This window comes from Nannobrachium achirus, assembly GCF_963921795.1.
Source record: "Nannobrachium achirus genome assembly, chromosome: 21".
In the NCBI taxonomy this organism is placed as follows: domain Eukaryota; kingdom Metazoa; phylum Chordata; class Actinopteri; order Myctophiformes; family Myctophidae; genus Nannobrachium; species Nannobrachium achirus.
The window spans coordinates 55,441,517-55,463,432 of record NC_137828.1 but is presented as its reverse complement, the minus strand read 5'-3'; the positions used below and the strand labels follow the sequence as shown (position 1 = coordinate 55,463,432).

Below are 21,916 nucleotides of genomic sequence, written 5' to 3'. Positions count from 1 at the left end.
TGTAGTTCACCACACACTAATCACCACCAGGTGGCGTACGACAGCCATTCACTCATACTCTATGCATTTACTAGTGAAGGCGCTGACGTCACTCGTTTGCGACTATATTTGCGACGTTGTTTACGTAGCCTAGCCTAGCCTAGCCTAGCCTAGCCTAGCCTAGCCTAGCCATTATCGTGCGCTTGCCCAGGCCTTACGGCCTGGGCAAATATTAATATAACGATTGCGTCCACCACGGCTTCGTAACTCGCGCGGCGCTCCGCCGGCCGCGCGGCCCTGGCCCGCTCTTCGCGGCCACTCGCGCCTACGGCGCTCGGGGGCGAAGAGCAGGACCAAGGACCGCTGGCCTTCGCGCCGCTTGGGGCTTCGTGGATACAGGGGGGCTTCGTAACTCGGTTGGGCTTCGTGTCTGGGGCTCCGCCCCGGCGCCGCCCCGGCACCGCACGGCGAACGCTCCGCGTCTTGAACGTTCTGGTTCTCTATTAGACTATGACATATATATATATATATATATATTTATTTTTTTTTTTTTTACACACACACACACACACACACACACACACACACACACACACACACACACACACACACACACACACACACACACACACACACACACACACACACACACACACACACACACACACACACACACACACACACACACACTTTTTGCATCATGATGCAAAATGCATCATCATTCATGCTGAGGCCTGTTGGCTGTCATTTTAGGGCTGAGTAGGTAGGGAATTTATTTTATTTTTTATTTTTATTTTTTTGTGGGCATGATGGGTAGCAAGGAATTTTATTTTATTTCCTCATGGGAAGGATGGGTAGGTAGTTTTTTTTCCCCCTATGGCAATGATCGATATGCTTCTTTTTTAATATATTCTGTTTTCCTGAGTTACCAATTTCTAAATCATTAAATGGTTCATGTACACTGCACTTACAAAATAGTGTCTGAAAACAACAAACAATAAATAATTGAAAACTTTGAATAGAATGTCCACACACTGGTTGAATACTTTTGAGTTTTAATTCAACTCTAAGTAAAGTACCAAAGTAAAGTGCTGTATCACTTAGGGTTGGATACGGTAACCGCCGTACCGCCGTAAAAAGACAAAAAAGAGGCTATTTTCTAATAAGAACGAGCGAGTTTTAAAACGGGGGAGAAGCGAGGACCGTCAAAGGAAGAGTGCGCTTTCAAATCGCGTCGGAGACAATTCCTTACTGGAGCAGTACCCTCGAAGCCTAGCAGCAGCGTTAAACTTTCTCCATAATCCACATGACAAGTATGTTTATACATTCCTTTTTCATTCATACGGGCGGAGCGCGAGGAGGACTAAAAACGAAACTAGTGCTGGGCTGCTGCAGAGCAGACGCTAGGGATTGTCACTTACTAGTTTTGACTGCAATTGCAGCAGCGCGCGTGCTCCGTCGTTGTTCTTACAACCTTTTCTGTCAAGTCTGGTAACTAAACCTGCCTACTTGTTTATATCACCACTCAATCAATGTGAATTGCGACGTGAGTTTACAGAATCACACGATCTACCCCGTCTCATCGTTTGATTGTTCACACACAGCATGTAGTGTCTGAGAGGCTGCTGTTGTTGTTGTGCGCCGCCGTCTCCTCGCGATGACGCATGAATAGTAAAACAAAACATTTGCGCACATGATATTTTAGACGAAAGAAAACTTTGATTAAACTTCGCGAATGTGGTCGCGCCAAATATATTTTTTGTAAGACGTTTTTGATCGACTCGGTCGGATCAAAAATAATCAATAAAATCATCTGGGTCGCACGTATTTAACTCATTGACTGCCAAGGCCCGAGTTTCCCGAGTTATTACAGTAGTCCCAGGCTGCCACAGCCCGAGTTTCTCGAGTTGGAAGCCATTTTGAAAAAAAAAAATATATATATATATATATATATATATGTCAAAATGTTTGCCTATTTCTTATATTTATTTTACAATTTGGCTAATGTTTGAACTTCAAACTACTAAAACTACTAAAACATGTGCCCCTAATGAATTCGGGCGCGCAAAATGGCGTCGGACGTCGGTGGAATCAAAACATTGACGTTTCTATCGCCTGTTTAAGACTTTCTACGTGGATTTTATTTGTGTTAACGTGGGTTCATGGGTGAAAGCATCCTACTTTACCCTAGTAAAGTAGGATGCTTTCACCCATGAACAATGGTGGTGTCTGTGGAATTTTAAAATGTTTTTCTTTTACCGCGACCCGGTAAATTATTTTAACATGGACTCGAATGGAGGCGCATCCCTGGGACCCCAGGACCATGACATGAATGAGTCCCTGGGCGACTTGAATGAGTTTTTGATGCGGGATGCGCACGTAATGACATCACTGCTGGAATCAAGTTTTTCAGTTCACAATCCTGAACTGAACGCTTATAACAACCACAGTTAAGCTCTGCACAGATCAGATAGGATATAGCACAACCAAAATCAATACAGCATAACCCATTGTGTTTCTACACAATGCAATGTATCAGACTTGGTCCAGACTGCAGGCACATCATGTCTTTCTCTAGGGCGAATGGCACATCATGTCTTTCTCTAGGGCGAATGTAATTTTACTTTATCAGACAGACACACACACTAACTAGAAGCAGTGCTCTTCCGAGCACAGGTCTCCACCAGGCCAGGCGTCCTGGTGGTGCTACTGTATAATAGGCCAATGTAAAAAGGGTGGCATATGTTCTTCACCTTAGACCTTTCATGGCAATCGGACACTGCATGCATGATTGTGTTCCAAAAATGTGTTTTGCTTAAGTCTACCTGCTGGTGGCGCTATAACAGGCCAATGTGAAAAGGGTAATCGCAAGCTGCGCTGTTTTTTTTTGGCATTTTGTTCAAAAACGGAGCAATCCTGCAAACTTTGGAAGCTAATTATTAGCCAATCAGGATGGAATATGAAAATCTGAAATATGAAATATCAGACAGATCAGACTTGATCACATGACTATAGAGATACTGTGTACTGATTTGTGTTATTTTTGGAGAAAATCTGAAGGAGTAATATCCAAAAATGTGTTTTACATAAGTCGGCCCAAAGGTGGCGCTATAAAAGGTTGATGTGAAAAATGCAGTGAAAAGGTTTTTCTTTGGCCTCTAGGGAGTGCGTGTACAAAGTTTGACACTGATCGGTGGAGTTATAGGTAAAACCACAAATCGGCATGTTATAGCACCACCATGAGGCTGATTTAAAAAGATTTAAGTGGCATTTCTTCCTCGGCCTAGTGGGAATGTGTGTGTGCGCGATTTCATGATAATTGCACTTTGCGTTTGTGATTTGAGGCATTTTGTTCAAAACGTCTCAATCCTACAAACTTTGGAAGCCAATCTTAGCCAATCAGGATGGAATATGCAAAATCGGACAGATCCATGTCGATCACATGACTGTCGAGATACTGCCTACCGATTTGTAAGATTTTTGGACAAAATCTGTAAGAGTAGTGTTTTGCAAACATCGGCCTCATGGTGGCGCTAGAACAGGCCCATTTGAAAAATGTGGGTCAGAGGTTCTGAATTGACATCCAGGGAGTGTGTGTGCTCATTTTGGCAGCGACCGGGCCAACGGCGACTGAGATTAGGTGGTAACAAACTGCGCGGACGGACGGACGGACGGACGGACGGACGTCCGCACGCACGCACGCACACGCACACGCACACGCACACACACACACACACACACACACACGGGGAAAACATACTCTCCCCCATGCCTTCGGCTGGTGGAGACAATTATTTATGTCCTCATAAACAGAAGTACAAAACTGGTACTAAAGGAGAAACACTGCCAGTGCAGTCAGACAATATGCACAAACACACCACTTGAGTGAGAGTTTCCTAGTCCATTCCTCAGGGGTCACAGTATTAGTAGCCAGACAACTATTCTACAATCTCTGAAAGTCTGGAACTACACCTGCACCTGAACTGGGGACTGCCCATAAGTCCTACATCTCATTAGTCCTACATCTAATTAGTCCTAATTTCGTTAGGGTTAGGTTTAGGCTGAGGTTAGGGTTAGGTTTAGGCATATTTATCCTGAGGTTAGGTTTAGGCATAGTATTTTCACCAGGTTAACATTCTCCAGATTCGGACTAATGGGATGAAGGAACGATGAAATGTCAGACCACCCCTGAACTACACTACATCATCTGTGTCATTTCTGTTCACGAAAATACATTTTAAAATATCTTTAAATGTCATTCCAGACTACAGTATTAGTGAAACCCCACCTTACTCAGCAGGGCAGGTGGCCCTTAGTTAATACAATATGAAAACAACTGATCGCTTACCAAGAGAATAAGGAAACCGTGCCAATTATGTTGTTGGACAATTGTTTTTATACTCATTTTACGTAATGGCTCTACCATGTCTGTCTGGTTGCTCTGGGGTCTTCTACAAACAAATCTGCAGAGCACTGTTTGTATTGGTATTAGACCTAGAATCAATTTATCTATTTCATCAAGTTTGAAAGCAATGTAGGTGGTGTGACCACTGTGACGTGGCTCGCACCTTGAGGATACAAAATGGCATGTACTGTAGAATGAGGCCACGTTTCAAGGCAGCGATCAGAATAGAAAACGGCATAGTGCCGTTGCGTTCTCACTTCTTATACTGCGTTTACACTCTGACGTAATAGTGATCAAAAACGCTGTAGTGCGCATGCCATCATAATTGTTTCCATTTTGAAAAATGTTCATACATTTTCAAGCATTTTAAAAAATTGCGGAAATAGCAGATCTACAAGCTCACAACGCATCGCACGGCTATTTCAACTATAAATGTTATTTTTAAGTATTAAGTTGTTAAATATGTCAGTCATTTCTTTGTATATTTAGGTTATGTTTCATATCTGCCGTGTGCAATTCCAAAGCCTACAAGCCAGACAGAAATGAAATCGTCAACGACAAAAACACAATTAAATGGTTAATCGCAATTATTTGAGTGACAAATAATCATCTTAGTCACATGCGTAGAACCACTCTTTCTACTTCCTGTCACATGGCTCTTTGTTTACATCTGCACGTGGCGTGAGCCGAAGTGAGCCACGATGTCACACGTTTTTGGAGCTGTGTGCAGCTCCCTATACGTGGCTGTGTGGGTCTGTGTGTGTGTCTGTGTGTGTGTGTGTCTGTCTGTGTGTCTGTGTGTATGTAGCCTGACTTCGGCGCGTAACTAGTGCCGCACCATTTACGCCACTCGCGCAATATATACATCAAAATGTGCGGCTCGGCCGGGAATGGTGTTCTATTACCTTTCGTTCCGATCCGCCTTACCATGCCGACGTAATCGGCAAAAAACGACGCTTAATTGTCCCCATTGACTTATAATGGGACAATGCAAGAAATCACTTTCAAGTATTTTTCTCTCGTAAACCATAGGAGCTACAGTTTCAAACCTCGGAGAGGAGATTCATAATGATTTTAAGAATTAATCGAAAAATAATTACATCACTCGGCCTCATGGTGGCGCTATAACGGCCCACTTTACGTTTTGCCCCGTAACTCTTGAACCGTAGATCGGAAAATTAAAATTATTTTTTCCCTGGATTCCTTGGGTCAAGACGCATCTCCCCATATAGGCCACGCCCATTTGCGCCAGGATAGATTTTCCGCCATCTTGAATTTTCTCCAAAACACACTTTTTGCTCCTTTTCCTACATATTTTCTTCAAATGTCACAAAAATCGGTACACATGATCTACACACACACACACACACACACACACACACAAAAACACACACACACACACACACACACACACACACACACACACACACACACACACACACACACACACACACACACACACACACACACACACACACACACACACACACACACACACACACACACACACACACACACACACACGGGTGTGATTTTTTTTTTCATTACCTCCGTTGCGCCCGTTTACATGGAGACGGGACGTGGAGCGTTTTCATCGATTTACACTCTGGAAAGTGGTTTCACTTTTTTTGCCGGATTAAACCCCAGAAAACGTGGTTGCCATCCAAACAGAAGGCATATTTGATATTTTATTTTGCAGTTTTCTCTACAGATAGTTGTCTTCTAATCAGGGCATGAACCCACCAAAATGATTCAAAGGTCCTACTCATGAGGTTAAGACAAGGCCGGACCTCAGAAACAGATTTAGAGCCCTTTAGTCTCGACATCCTAAACTTCCGCTCTCCATCCTGGATGGCATGTTTTTAAAATTCAGAGAGCACTCTCCTGTTGCAGCCAGCAGTGCAGACTCAGTCCTGCACCTCTCATATATCTATTCATACAAGACCGTTTCTAATCTTCCCCCTCAAGCTGAGAGTGAGAGAGAGAGAGAGAGAGAGAGAGAGAGAGAGTGTGCAGGCATTAATGTATTCTACAGGGTTCCCAGGATGTCGAGACAGATGAACCTGTCATGGGGAGAGGCACAACATGCTGCCAGGGATTGAATGCAATGGAGATCATTCATTGAAGCCTCATGTCCCATTGTCCCATAGGGGACGAAGAGGAGTAAGTAAGTAAGTAAGTAAGTACAGGGTTCCCACACATTTTTACCAATTAATTTCCAAAACTTTTCCAGAATATTTAACCCAATTTCCAGGACTATATAACAATAATTCAGCTCATTAACAAGTCGCTTACTCCTATGCGCAATGCCCAAAGACAGGTAGTGTATGCCAGTGGTTCGCAAACCTTTTTAGGTCGTGACCCCCGAAATAATCATATTTGAACTGGGGACGCTGACGAGTAAGAGTTGAGGAATTTTGTATAACACGGTTCTATTGTGAAAATAGCCGATCTACATGCTCACAACGCCTCGCAACAGATGTGCTATTTTCACAATTTCTGCCTCTAATATTTGACAATTTGGCCAATGTTAAATTTGTCATTTCAGAGGTATTAAAAAATCAATAACCAAAGACAATGCATATCTATTTTTTCCAGGACCTTCCAGGACCCTTGATTAATTCCAAAACCTTTCCAGTACTGGAAAATATTTTTCAAATTTCAAAATATTTCCAGGAATTTCATGACCGTGGGAACCCCGTTTCTAGAAACGAAAGTGGGTCTGAAAGTAAAAGGCTCATTTCATTTACCATACGTGTGTGTGCCTCAGTCTGTAGCAGAGAAATGCACCTTTGAAATGCCTCATCAGAATGCAATACAAAACAGGCAGACGTTGGCCAAACAACAGTAGGGGTTGGCTTTAAAGCAAAGTGTTTCTCTCACACGCGCACACATGCCAACGCACACTCTTAGTGAAATAATGGCACCTTACATAATTTCATGCATGGAGACATTTTTCAATTATGCTGGTTCCTCCACAAGCCATGCTGTCTATAAAGGCTACTCACTTCTTCAATTTGGTGTTCGCGCTAATAAATATAAGAGCTTCAGAGCCAATGCCAGGGGGGCTGCAGGGGGTGTGGGTTCTAATGAACTGCCAGACTCTCACCTTATTGGCAGTACCCTGCTGCTGCTGCCTTAATATGATTGACTGCTCGATTGTCTACATACTGCTTCACAAAGCCAATGCCTTTGAAGCACAGCGGAACTTTGGAACTCTTGGTCTGGTATGCCTGTTGAATGCTGCAGGTCATTACATGCTTCATCATTGCAGCATTTTTTTAACATGTTTTGAAACCAACTTGGAGTAATCTGTGGGTCATTTCTTTCTTATGGTTTCCTCCGTCTTTGCGTTCTCATTTGTATTGCCTGTAAAAGGACATGATTCTAGATTTATACAAAGGACGATCACAACTAACTCACAGTTTACAGGGGTAGGTGGCGGTCCGGCACGATTCTGGTTATTGGCTCCTCCCGCGCCCTGGGTCCGAGCCATCCCCGACCCTGACTGGCCAAAACCCCTAAATCCTCTACTCCCCGATTCTCCTCCACCCAGGGGGTGATGAGAGAGCGTTCGTGGTCTAAAGTGCCTCCAGCGGCACGCTTTAATGTTCAACAGAATTTGACTGAGGTCCACCGATGCCGCCGCCGAAGAGTTGGAAGGAGGCCGCAGGGTGCCGGCTGGGTCCGAGGTATTTGTTTCTGAGGTACTGGCGTTGGAGATTCGGAGCTGACAGCTGGGAGCAGGAACAGGGGACAACGATGAGGAGGAGGAGGCAGCGGTCAGTTGTTCGGGCTCGGGTTCCGGGTCCGAGTCTAAACCGTGAAAGATGCCGTCCAGGTCTGTGTGAGCCCGGTCCAGCTGTACTCTGCAAGAGAAGAACACAAGAGTCATTATCGATAGGAAATTAACATTGTGCCTGGTGGTGTAGTGATCAAGGTGTTTTCTCTACGGAATCAGATCTCACTGAATCCTCTGGTGCACTGCAAACATAGGCTTTTAGATGTTATCAATAAAGAAAATGTATATCTTCTTCTATTGAGACATCGTCTTGTAGTATCTAATGTCTGGAGGTTGTGCACTTGTTTAACGAGACAAAAGTAACACTGTGCTTTAGGGAAAATGAGCATGTGAATGGGAGGGGAAAGCTGTGAGGGCATACCAACGTGAGAGCTGCAACAATGAATATACTTTTTGGTTACCACCGCGCTCTGACTCTGCTGGTGCGGTATCCCTTTAAATCAACATGTAGAAGGAGGAGGATGGATCGCACACAGTGGCAAGAGTTGTTTTTTTCTTTATTGTTGTATTTGCATGAGAAACAAACGTTTCGGCTGTAAGCCTTCTTCAGCCTTCCAGATACACTGAAGAAGGCTTACAGCCGAAACGTTTGTTTCTCATGCAAATACAACAATAAAGAAAAAAACAACTCCTGCCACGCAACAACACACTCACCTGCCCCCCCTGCCCACACGGCGGCGCGCCAGCCCCACACAGCGCCTCGGAGACATCAGCGATGTCAGACAGTAGCGGAAGCGGCCGTCGCCTGTGCCGCCCTCCGACGGACAGACCCAGGGCCAGCTGCCTCCGCTCTGGTCCACACGACGCTGGAGAGAGAGAGAGGAAGGTCAACGAACCGGGGGAGAGTAAAGGAGAGGTAAAAGAAGGAACACAATTGAAAAGCCCAGAAGAGAGGCCAGAAGTTATAGGAAGAAATCAAGGAGTGTGAGAAGTGAAGAGAAATATTATAACATAAGAATCAAGATGAGGAAAGGACAGAAAGAACAAAACGGTAGACATTTGTTAGAAAACGGCAGGCAGGACGATATATAAGATAGGAAATCCCAGGATATCCCAGTGGGAAAAAGAAAAAGAAAAAAGAAAACACAAGGTCAAAACACGAATAAACAAACGGGGAAGAATATATCGATAAAGTATTATAAGAAAGAGGGGAAGCAAGGAAATGTGATTAAATAAATACAGGGGAACGGTCCTTGCACAGCCATTGATTTGAGGATCAGGGGGTGTTGGGAGTAATGAGGCAGAGGCCAGCCAGACTAGCCAGGCAAGCGACCTGGGGCTCTATAAATAGACCTGTGTGTGTGTGTGTGTGTGTGTGTGTGTGTGTGTGTCGTGTGTGTGTGTGTGTGTGTGTGTGTGTGTGTGTGTGTGTGTGTGTGTAAAGGGAGAGCAGTAGTGGAAAGAATACCCACATTTTACTTAAAGGGCCACTTCACCTCAAGATTGTACAGTACATGGACTACATGTATTTAGTTACTTTACACCACTGTGGGAGAGAGTCACAAATGCACTCACAGCGTAGTACTGACAGCCTGCCGTCCTCCTGAACGCATAACAGCCGTCTGGGTCGTTCTCCTCCTCTGCCTCCGACGAACCTGAATGGATCTAACAAAAACAAAAAAACAATATAAAATGTTGAGTAGTGTTTTTCGTTCTGTCAAAATGAGTAACCAATGCATAATACATGACTGTTCAGCCTCCCATACATAGCCCAACGACTGGACACGTCTGCCTATTGAAACGTCTGGGGAAATCAAAATTCAATATGTGAGCTAAAACTGGGTGCAAACAATTCAGATATAAAACAACAACTACATTGCAGGACCAATGCAAAGACCAAAGTGTGGTCCTTCATTTTAGGATGGTTTTATGATTTGTTTTACAAAACAGTCAGTCCTCAGATGTTAAGTCCTCAGATGTTAAGGTGGAGATCTCTGTTTGTTCAATCAATAATACATTTGCATCTACAGGAATTGATTATTCGCTACAAAGATCAGATGCCCTGAATGGCTTTATTTGTGCTGTGAATGGACCAAAATGAAATCATGTCACAATAAACAAAATGATTTGTGTCTTGTTCATATTATATTGAATATGATTCAGCAAGATGTTTTGGTATCTCATTACCATGAGGTAATCTCATTTACCTCATTCAGAAGGCACCTGCTATAGTTTTAACAACAGTACAAGAAGGTATCTATCATCAAATGTTGGTCAATGTCTTTAAACAACAAAGGGCTTAGTTTAGGTCCAAAAAACTAAAAAGAAATGATTTTACATCTTTTATAATGAACCCTCAAGAAGTCTTGGGTCATTTGGGACCAATCAAAGCACCGTTCTTAGAGTTAGGTTTAGTCATTATTCTGAATCGACACAGACTGCCTTTTACCAAGAAGTGACACGCTAGCCAATTAGGGCTGACCTTCGATTGGGGGGGGGGGGGGGGGGGTCGGGAGCAAAAGTTTATCGGTTACATAAGTGATAACCGTTAGGGAAATGTGTTTAAAAATGCGCGATTTACCCAATTTTAAAAGGGAAAACACACCAGTTTTTCCCTCATAATAAAGCTTTCATTAAATACAACAATACAACGAGGAAGAAGAAGAATAGGCTATGATACGAATGTTTTCTACATTAAAGAAAAGTGTTTTTGCAGTACAGTAGGATTGACATAATCACATCACGTCTGTAATGTAACACATCGCGGCTGCAACAGCAAACACTGCAGCGCGACTCAAGAGCCCTAATATAACAAACAGATTAACTCCCAAGTCCCAAGGTGTAGGCTACTGTACACACAAATGTAATAGTAGATTTTATAGTAAATAATTGCACTGCAGTGTGTCTGATTTAACGTTCCACACTCATCAACCGAAAGCTGACGGTCAGGTTCAGACAACGTACTCTATGCGGGCGCGACTAGTGAGCTTGCAGATCCGATATAAACTTGTCATCATCAACACCACGACAACGTAACCCTAGCAAGGTGATTTTAAGCTCTTTTTTCCTCTTTAAAACGGGATCGACGCTGACGGGGTCCGTTTTGTAAAATCCAATTTTCGCTGTTTGTTTCCTTGCGTTGAGTTGTGTGTCTGTCAGCGTGTGGAAGACAGCAACCGCATGCATGGATGTTACACCGACAATGGTTTGGCAAAGAAATGTGTGATTGCATCGCATAGTTGCATTGGGTGATGTTACTCAGACATTGGTGTCACATACAGTATGTGACAGCGCGCTGCCTTTTCTTTTCTTCAGCGTCGACCATTCTGATGGCTTCATGCATGCTCTTGTTGTTCTTGGCTTGTTATTAATCTTAACACGTGTGAGAAGTGGGTGACGCTATCACGCTAGAGTGGAGCGAGGAGCATGCAAGCTAAGGCACGCGGCCCCCCCAAAGGACAAACGGCCGCGGCCGATTATTCGAATTTATTTTTCAAATTCGAATACCGTGCCTTCGAATGAAGCTTCGAATATTCGATTTTTTTGGGTCAGCCCTATAGCCAATATGACATTTTATTCTTTACCTGAGAGAAGGCTTCGTCATCCGAGCTGGGGAAGTCATACTGGTTCAGGTCCTTGGGGTTGAACACAGAGGGGCCTGAATGTTGGGGTGCCACCAAAGGAGGGATCTTGGGCTTCTTCTCGTATTTCCTCTTGGTTCGGACCACCTCCTTCTCTGGCTGGTGGGAGGAAGACAAAACAGAAGTAAGTTGACCATCATGGCTGCCCCTTCACAATGTATTCATTTGAGATACAAGGAAAGCTGAGAACAGATGGAGGGAAGCTCTGGTTGGGTGTAATCCAGAGCCAACAGGGGTGCATTTTGTCTCCAAATACAAGGGCCACTAATAGTACTATACCGAACTGTGTGTCTACACACTGAAAACTAAGGTCCATATATAAAATGTCATTATTCAAAACATTTACAATAGTATTGTGGTGAAGGACCATTGCCCAAAATGTAATTGAGTGAAGTAGGAACAATCCAATTTGCGAATGTGTGCCCCTGCCTGTCCCTTTGGATGGTACCCGTCTGCCTGTGTCCCATTTATGCCCATATATGGATATCTCTGCATCCTTTCTCCCCATGTCCCTTTATGCCCATATATGGAGTTCCCTGACATTATCAGTATACGCCCATATATGGGCATATCGGTTGGATCGGCGGTTCTGGAAAATCGCCTATTGACCGTCTTTTTCCTGCTTTATTTGATATCAGCGGAATATAATGGACACGTCCTGAGGCACATTCAATCCTGTGACATGCCCACTTGGTCTGTGCATATGTGGTATGCAGGGCAACCCATCAAATGGTATTTTCAAGGCCCCAAAAGCATTGTCCTGTGGAAATTATTATGTCTTGCCCGGTGCTTGTTGCTCAGGCGTGTGTGCATGTGTACAAACAGCAGCGAGCAAATAGTCATTGACATGCAGATGGTGGCACGCGACAGATGCCACTGCCAAGCCAGATGGCTGCTACACCCCGGTTCCCCGACCCCACCCCTAATAAACACATACGCCTTCCCATTATAGGAAAATCCCCCCTCCCTGACTAAACTCACACCCTCTTCTCTCTCTCCACCCCCCCCCCCCCCCTGATTTAAGCAAGTCTTATTCAGGGTCTATGCCAACAGCTACAGCATTAACAGTCACACGCCAGTGAGGCCTCTGTATACTGTTGTATGTATGTGCGCACGTCGACTGGATGATAACTATGTTGCGGGTGGGGGAATAGAGACCAGGGTGAGTCAAGTTACAGCAAGAGAATAGTCCTGAAGCAATAGGCAGTAGTCAGCCAGATGGTACAGTAAGAGGAAGAGGATGGTGTGTGAAAGAGAAACTGGAGTTAAAGTGATGATAGTTGGTGGTGTCGGCAGTCTCTAAATGAAGCGCAAACACCGAAACGCGCATCGCACCAGTTAAACTCCCTTCAAGAAGAAACATCCCCACTTAAAGAGAACTCTAAGAAGGGTGACAGCAGAGCACTACTGCATCCATTACATGATGTGTTGTTTGTTTGGTGCTTGACTTATGATTATCAAGATTCAAGTGCAAGTATGTATCGATACGGCTCCTGTACAGATGTTTCTTTCGCTCGTGAATAGATAGTGGATGTCGGATGTCCCCAAGCTTACCTTCTTGTAGTCATTCATGTCCAGGTGGTGGTACTGGTTGTTGCTGGGCAGGGGGAGGATAGGGATGGTGTAGACGGGCTTCACCAGGGCCTGCTGGGCCAGAGCTTCAGCAATCACCTCAGTGCCCAAGTCAGGCAACGTGTTCCTGATGGGTGAGAAACCGGCATTTAGTACACCAATATATCAGTGGGTTATTCCACTTAAAAAACTAAAACGGTACCATCCAAGGGTTGACAAAAGGAAAATTTGCAACTGGCCCTCCTCCATGCCACACACACACACAACTTCATACGGTATACCCGTATATAATATACACACACACACTCCAACTCCACATATTAAGACAGAAGAAGAGACATATGTTGCGCTTGGGTGGTGCAGTAGCCCACCACTGCGGAGGTGGTGGGTTCGTACTCCTACAGGCTAGGGCGGAACCTATCAGCAGGGAGTGTTGGGCGGGAGGAGTAGGACGAAGCCTCTACGTCCTCCCGGTGGGGGTTCCTCACTGGCAGGTGAGGCAGTAGGATACAAAAGCAGTGACAACACATGTCCATGTGTCCACACACACAGACACACGTGTGGGGAGGAATGAATTGACATAACTACTAAATTGAGGAGAAAAAGTGGGTAATAAAAATAAAAAAGACGTATGACTTGGCTGTCTGCAGACGGCACACATCTCGGAGGTACACCTGGCTCTCTACAGTCGAGAAGCATGCGGCAAGAGGAACAATCTGTCAAAAATAAGAGCGAGAGGCACAGTGTGGAGGTAAAGGTGGAGAGGAATGCGCAGGCACAGAATCCCCACGGCCTCTAACAGGAGGAAATTGAAATGTCACTACAAATCAAAAGCACTTCAAGGAGAGGACCTTCAATTTGTGCCTCGCGCTGACAGCTACTTTCAGAGTAGGAAACTCGTTTCTGTTTGACTGTCACGTCCAGACGGATTGTATGGTCGGTGCTTGGGAAAACGGAACAATTCAAAAAGGACCTCTAAAATGTGTATTAAAAAAAAGGTGAGGGCCCAAACATAAACATTATATAAATGCTACCACCTGGTTTATTAACCTGCCTAGCGGTGAGCGGCGAACATTTGTGGAGGAAGCTCAAAGTCAACTAATTTCCTTTTGACCTTACTGCACAAATAAGCTCAACTCAATACATTGGTAATGCATGCCAAACGGTGTATAACAGATAACAGAATTGCCACCACCAATTAACACAACCAAGTCTCAACAGTGCAGGACTCCATATAGTCCTCTGCTTTACAAGCCATCATACAGACAAGATGAACACCAGTGGTTCTCCTTGGGCTAGAGCTTATTAGTTCTGCTGAACCCTGGGAATGTGCTGAACCCCAGGGAATGTGGATTAAGCACAGCACAGATGTAATCCACTTGTAACACCTGGTTCATAGTTATGACATTGGCACATCCAGGACCAACATTGAGTCCAGCTGTGGTGGACGACACTCATTCACTCTTATCTTGTGTAATACTTCATTCAGGGATTCATCTAAAAAAACATATTTCTTCTCATCTTCTCAGCTGCCACCAGCTATCATGCAATCAGCCATCTATAGACTGACAAACCATCCAGAATCGACACAGTATGAATTCAAAGGTAATTAGCTTGATGATATTTGCAAAACACCTTCCACCAGCTCACTGGTCTTGTGGTTAGAGTGTCCACCCTGAGACTGGGAGGTTGAGGTTCGATCCCCAGCCGGGTCATACCAAAGAAAAATGGCACCCAGTGCCTCCTTGCTTGCCTTGGCACTCAGCATCAAGGGTTGGATTGGGGCTAAGTCATGTCCAGGGGGTGTACTTGTACATCAAGCTGCCTCAAACCACAGAAACAGGAGATAGGCTCCTCCTCTATGAGGCTCATGGCTCTGCACTCGCCACAAAAGGTAAGCTGTGTTTTGACTTGCTGGTTTGTGTGCCACAAAGGAATAAAGACAGTATCTGTACTATCTAGGATCTACCATTTTAGATGTCCCACCTTGACATTCTCTAGTCTATATGAAATAAGGTTGGATTGCACTTGTTTGAGGCGTCCTCCCTGAGGATAAGCATAACTATAGACCCCCAAGTATATGGATGGTTGGTACTACCGTCTCGTTGCCTGGTAATATTCTTACCTCTTCTCCACAATCTCCAATGTGAGGTGCAGCAGCTCTCTCTTGCTCTTCTCCCTCCTCTTGATCATCTCCAGGACGGTGACGGCTCGGCTCAGGTCCCGACGCAGCTTCAGCATCTTCTCGTATGATGCCTCGTCATTCTTGCGGTTCTGCAAAAATGGAATCGGACAATGGAAATTAGTTAAGATGCTGTAATCAAACATAATTATCCAAATGTCTGTCTGTCTGAATGTCTGTCTGTCTGTCTGTCTGTCACAGCGTTTCTCTTAGGTGGCTGGACCAATATCTGAATCCGTGTCTGGCCCTGTTACAGATGTTGTCCAAAAATCATGCAGATCGGTACACAGTATCTCTGTAGCCATTAAATGAAACGGGTATTTCTTACATTGATGCTCCTACATATTATCATGTAAGCACCAGTTAAAGTTACTTTCCATCCCTCATATACTGTGTGCACACCCCATATCTTTGAACGGGTAAGGGCTAGTAAGAATGATTACCAAGGACTTCAAACATAAAAAAAGACTGTAAAAGGACTTATTTGGGCTGTTCCTTTGAGGCAGGGTGTTTAACTATACTTGTACTGTACTACATTTCTATTGTATTGACTATACTTGTACTGTTCTCCATGTTTTGTCTAATAAAATAATCAATCAATCAATAATTCCCCTAGAGAGGAAAATGTTGTTGTCTTGGTAAGCTGGTGGGGCCAGATCCTATGGACTCGCACCTTTCTGGTCTGCATCTTCTCTGTGCGCCGGCGAAAGGCCACATAAGGATCGCTGGTGCTGGAGCCATCCCTCTTCTCCTGCTTGACGTTGGTGCCGAGGCAGCCTTTCCTGGAGCTTTTCCGTTTGCGGCTCCAATAGTCGAAGACCTCCTTGATCAAGTCGTCATCCTCTTTCAGCAGTAGCTTGGCTTCCTGCAGGCTAACCAGCTACAGGAGGGGAAACGATGGAAAGACAAGACGTCAAGTAAACCAGGACATCTTTGCCTATCCTCATGTGGACTGACAAAAAGAAATGGCTGGTCCTGTCAACAGTCAAAAGCACAAGACAAGATTTCTCAATTATAGCCTCATTTGTGAGATGTGCCATTACTTATTATTACTTATAATAAGAGATTTCTCGATATTTGATCCGTTCTGACAGCATAAAAATGTTCCGGCCAACACTTGATGGCGAGATAAAACTTGTGAATGCAGAGACCAATGTTCGAAAAAATTATACCACAATGGTATAATGTAGTTAGGGTTGCTATAATGTACGTGACACCAACCAATAATTTGTCCAATACCCTCACAGGATAGCATGGCTGAAAGACATACTGCAATTGCAATGATAAAACCCATTTACGCCTTATAATTATAAGCCTGACCTAAGTTTTCTGAAAAATTATTCAAAAATTACAAATAAACAAAGAAATAAACAATAACAAATATGTTGCTACAGTACACAGCTGTAAATGTACTGTACTACACAAAAATGTGTTCCTGTCCATAATGGGTTAATGCAATGTTGATACAGATGCCCCAACTCGTCTTCCATTATGCTTATGATGCATAGTAAAGTTTAACAGACAATTCAACTCTGGCACGGGCAGACGTGCGCATGAGATGACCGTGACAGTTTCATAGGACCTACACGCTGGCTTATCTGTGGTGATTACAGAAAATACTTGAATTTAGCAAGCATCTTACTTAAGCTCTCCATATGAAAAGCTTTGTTTATGTCTGCCCTCATGTCAAGATTCAAAACAGCAGTAATGACATTCTTTTCTTTACAAGTAAGTAAGTCATTTTCCATTACCACTGATGGTGGGCAGAATTCAAGATAAGAGCAACAATGAAATTACTAAACATATTGTATATCATAAATATTGAGATATTTGGTATCATCCCGATATGAAATTCTGCCCTTATAGTACTTTCCACCTAGTAGAGTATGTTTTATTCTTGGGGGAAACCCTGCAGTGTGTACCCTTCCCTACTAGAAATATTGTTATTTGAATTTGAATAACTGTGCAGCTTTTTCTAACAACTAGTAGTTTGTCCACTCTGACAAGGACATGTTACCTGCTGCCCACTGCCTTTCTCCAGACGGTCGACCATCTCCTCAAACTGCAGTGCCGTGATCTCGATCTTCTTTTTCAGCTTATTCACAAACGTGTCGTCCTCCAAGTCCAGGTCGTAGTCGGGCTGCTCCGTGTCTAAGCTGAAAGCTGTGTTTGTGATGGAAACAGACAGACAAAGGAACAGGGACGATCTTAGTGGAGATGAAAGGGCCTTAGCTTGCATCAATTCAGCCAGAGTGTCGGGACAGCAGCGCTGGTCCCCTGATAACAGAGTCCTCAATCCCACAGAACATGCTTACCAGGCTGCGCTCATGAATTCTATGAATGAATAATCAGGTCTCTCCTCAAGTCAGATAATTAAAATTTCGCTGTGCTGGAGAACACTGAAACCTTTTTTTTTTTTTACAATGCAATTTCAATAAGATGAGCTCACAAGTAACCTCTAATATCGAACTGCCAGAGAAATAGCCACTGTTGGAGTACACAGAAACAATTTGTTTATTTTATTTTCCTTTTTTTCACCCAGTGTCAATTGGCTAATGTAATTATGGCCGCTACTCTACCTCTGCCAACCTGGGGAGAGCAACGGACTGACCTCATGCTTCCTTCTATGCATGAGGAGTCCAAGCCGCTTCTTTTCAACTGACAGGGGGAGAGTTTACCCGGTTGGACGTGTGGAAGAACATGTTATTCCAACCAGTTGCTTTCCCCTCCACCAGGCGCTCCGGCGGCCAGGGGGAGACATTGTAGAGACCAGGATTACTGTGAGGGTACCAACCCTAGGAGACACGGGGAGAACTTGCAAACACCACACAGAAAGGCCCTTTCGCTAACCCCACCTAGGGTATGGGCACTGATGACGCTGTGAAGCGACTGCGCTACGGACTGCGCCACCGTGCCCCCGTTTGTTTTGTTTTTTTTGGCTGTCGAGCAAATATCATTGTAGACTACACCGTATGGGTTCAATTTTATACACAAGCTTATCACACAATAATATCTCATCACAAGTCAAGGGATGTGACCGACCACACAAAGCAACACATTTGACTGCAATTTGACTAATTTGACGTCGCTGCAGGCTGTTGAATGCAGGAGCAGGTGCACAAGGTTCCCTTTCAACCAACTATGAGTTTCTGGAATGGTTTTATCACACTATCAGAGCTGGTATGAGGACTCCACGTCTGTTATACAATTACAATACCAGTGGCTCTCAAATGTTTTTATTTCAAGGATCACCATAAATGGACCGTAACTGAGAGTGTACAAATGGAACCAAATGGACCCTTAAAGGTCCATTTGATTCCATTTGTACACTCTGAGGTACAGACTTGTAAAAGTCAATTTGGATTCCCCTATAGGAATCATTAAAGGGTTAGGGTCCGTTTCCGTAAGGAATCGGACCGTTAAGAGGGTATCGTTAAAATTCTAAAAGATCCCAAACCAAAGATTAGCGGTCCGATGTTGCATAATTATTTGCTTGTGTGGTGGATCACGACTGAAAGAGTAAAGCCCTCAGACAGAGTTTGGCTGTAACTCCTCTACATCACTGGCATACCTGAGCATTGTGCATCGGATAAAGCTGATACCTTTGCCTGTTTACAGGTAAAAAGCACCATCTTCGACCAGCTGCGGTAGAGAAACAGCCGTCCTGTTCCAGGTGTGGTGCATGCAGCATAACATTTTAACAAGTCTCTGTTGACAATAATGTAATTGATAATGATCCGTTTGATCGATAAGGTTATCGTTATCAAAAATAATTAACAATCTCCATCCCTACTCCCAACCCATCCAGAAAAGCCCCCAAAACTAAGACCGCTTTCCTTGATCTCTCCATGGCAATCAAATGCCAAAAAGTCGCATCTTTAAGGCAATACAACCGAGTTGAAACGCCAAACACATGTTTTGTGTTTGCTTCCATCAGATAAATGGGTTGCTTGTCCAGAGGGAGCGCCTCTAGTCTGGCTCAATATTTACAAACAGCCTGACCAATAATTCACCTCCTGCTTTACCTTCCTCTCCACAGCAGTTTACTCAAATGCTTTCAGACCCCTCTGGGATCACAGAGAAGCTCAAATATACCCCGGGGACTGCTACACTCCCTCTGTCTCTCACACAAACTACTGGAGGGAACGAGTTGCTGATCTTTTGTACCGGTTTCTTCCATGCCGTATCACAGTAATGCATATATTTTGATGACAGAAGTTGTAGTGAAACAAACACCCAGCTTGTGAATTTTGTTTACCTGCAGACCTAAAGTGCTCGGTCAGTGCACAGATGAGGATGTGGGTTCTTAGTTTCTATTGTGCAAGTACAATATGTAGTTTCTACATAGTGTGCATGTACTTGTTAGTGTATTAGTACTAATGAAGTTAAAGGGATAGTTCAACCCCAAAAGTGTCTAATCGATTACTCACCCAATGGACACTTGAATTCATGTTTATTAATTTAAGCCAATAATTAGATGACCAGCAGTGGTTCCCTATGGAGACACAAAGAGCCTGCTTTGTTCCCTATGGACACAAAGAGTCTCCTCAGATTGGCTTAGAAATGCGACAAAAACAAAAAATATCCAAGAATTCAAGTCTCTATGGGGTGAGTAATCGATAGAAAAAGGTCATTTTGGGGGTGAACTATTCCTTTAATGTCTGCCGCTTCTCCGAATCGTAATGTAGCCTGTCATGTCATTAGCGACACACTGCTAGCGATGCAAAGCTACCAATTGGGGTCACTTGCGGCGAGTACAATCCGCCTCAGTATGACGTTCAGTTGATCCACATTCAGTTATTCAACTCCTTCAGCTGAATCTGCAAACCACTCCAGGATATTATCTATCCGGAACATTAAACTTTTAAACATGCATCACCGAGCTTTCTGCAGGACCATGTGGAGAACCTGGTTTCTGTTCACAGCTCAGTGCTTGGATACAGTCTAGAACCCGCCAACTGTAGCTGGTAATCTGCCAAAAAAACATGAATGTATCCTGTTTTAACGGGATGGCTAGCTAGGTTATTATTTTTTTATAACCGAACACTGTGACCATATAATTCCAATCTGAATCTAGCATCAATGAAAGTCTCACACATCCACAGCACAAACACACAAACCAAAGAGAGCTTCTGCTGCTGTCTATGTATAAGACAATCTCCTATTATTTTGACACCAAACACATCCCATCTCTGAAACTAGCCCCACGCAGCTGTCTGGAGCCACATTTCCCCAAGATAAACAGCACAGTAGAGGATGTAATTAATCGTCGTCTCGTCAATAATACAATATAAAAATAAATAAAAAACACACAAAACCTGTTAAGTCATTTTCAAATCACAACACGGGCTGCAATATTTTGTAGAAGAATGTTTCTGGGGAGAAAATAAATACATAAATAATAATAATAAATGTTTCAGATTGTGTACTTATTGGGCAAAAACACTGAAATATGTTAAGAGTTGTGCCAGTATCGGAAAAGCTACCGATACTGCCTAAAATGCTATGTTCCGATACGTAATTTATCACATGATATTTCATTTACAATAATATTTTTAATGCTTCAGTTGATGTTTTATACTCTTTATTGTATTATTTGCACTATTACTTTACTAACTTGGAGCTACATTTGAACTATTATGGTTTTGTTTTTTTCCTTTTTTCTAGATCAGTGTAGCCTGACACTCAGCCTGAATTGACAATTCGTTTCACTTCAATATTCAGTCTGAGGTCGCTCCCGCCCAGGGCGATTGCTGGGATGGGCGTTGCCAAAGAGGCAGTCTTCTGCGATTGGTTCACCGTCTGACCAACACATGAGGTAGTGTTGTTATGTGTGGCTGGCTAGTGGCTAGCCTGTTGCTTGCTAGTGCTACTTGCTAACCAAAGAAACAGGCAGAATAGGAGCACTACGAACTAGTAATCAAACACAACATAACATGCCTGCTACTGGTGTTTCATAGCGAGATCGATACGATCGCATTTTACCGCAATTTACCGCATTTTACCGTGACGCGATGCGCGGTACGGTGGCGGCGCTGGTTTACTTGGAAACGCACATGAGTTCTGGGAAACCCCCACCCACGCTGATCACAAGACGCTGATTCACGACGCTGATTCGCCGTACGGATTTTCGAACGAGGGAGGCCTCTTCAATGAGAGCGATTCTAGACCCCTGAATCGCCAAAACAAAACGTTTAAGGGGTGTGGCTAGCGATTCAGGGTCTGGAACTAGGCTAAGATCAGTGTTCTCTGAACTTTTTAATTTCATGGACCATCATAACTGAGAGATCGTACAAATGGAACCAAATTTGGTTCCATTTGTAACTCTCAGTTACAGACTTGTAAGGGTCCATTTGGAACCTCCTCAAGGAACCCTGAGGATCCCTGGATCCCAC

General features: G+C 43.9%; 1 protein-coding gene across 1 annotated transcript in view; it reads right to left on the bottom strand.

Annotated features, from left to right (window-relative positions):
* LOC308307167 (enhancer of polycomb homolog 1-like) overlaps positions 1-21,916 on the bottom strand; it is a 41,771-nt gene that overhangs the window by 9,955 nt on the left and 9,900 nt on the right. Inside the window, exons 3-10 of the mRNA XM_080752338.1 lie at positions 17,539-17,684; positions 16,195-16,401; positions 15,465-15,613; positions 13,322-13,466; positions 11,711-11,866; positions 9,702-9,791; positions 8,841-8,992; positions 7,808-8,253 (exon numbers count right to left, since the gene is read on the bottom strand). Of these exons, the coding sequence (XP_080608464.1) occupies positions 7,808-8,253; positions 8,841-8,992; positions 9,702-9,791; positions 11,711-11,866; positions 13,322-13,466; positions 15,465-15,613; positions 16,195-16,401; positions 17,539-17,684 (1,491 nt within the window). The remainder of the gene's footprint in view (positions 1-7,807; positions 8,254-8,840; positions 8,993-9,701; positions 9,792-11,710; positions 11,867-13,321; positions 13,467-15,464; positions 15,614-16,194; positions 16,402-17,538; positions 17,685-21,916) is intronic.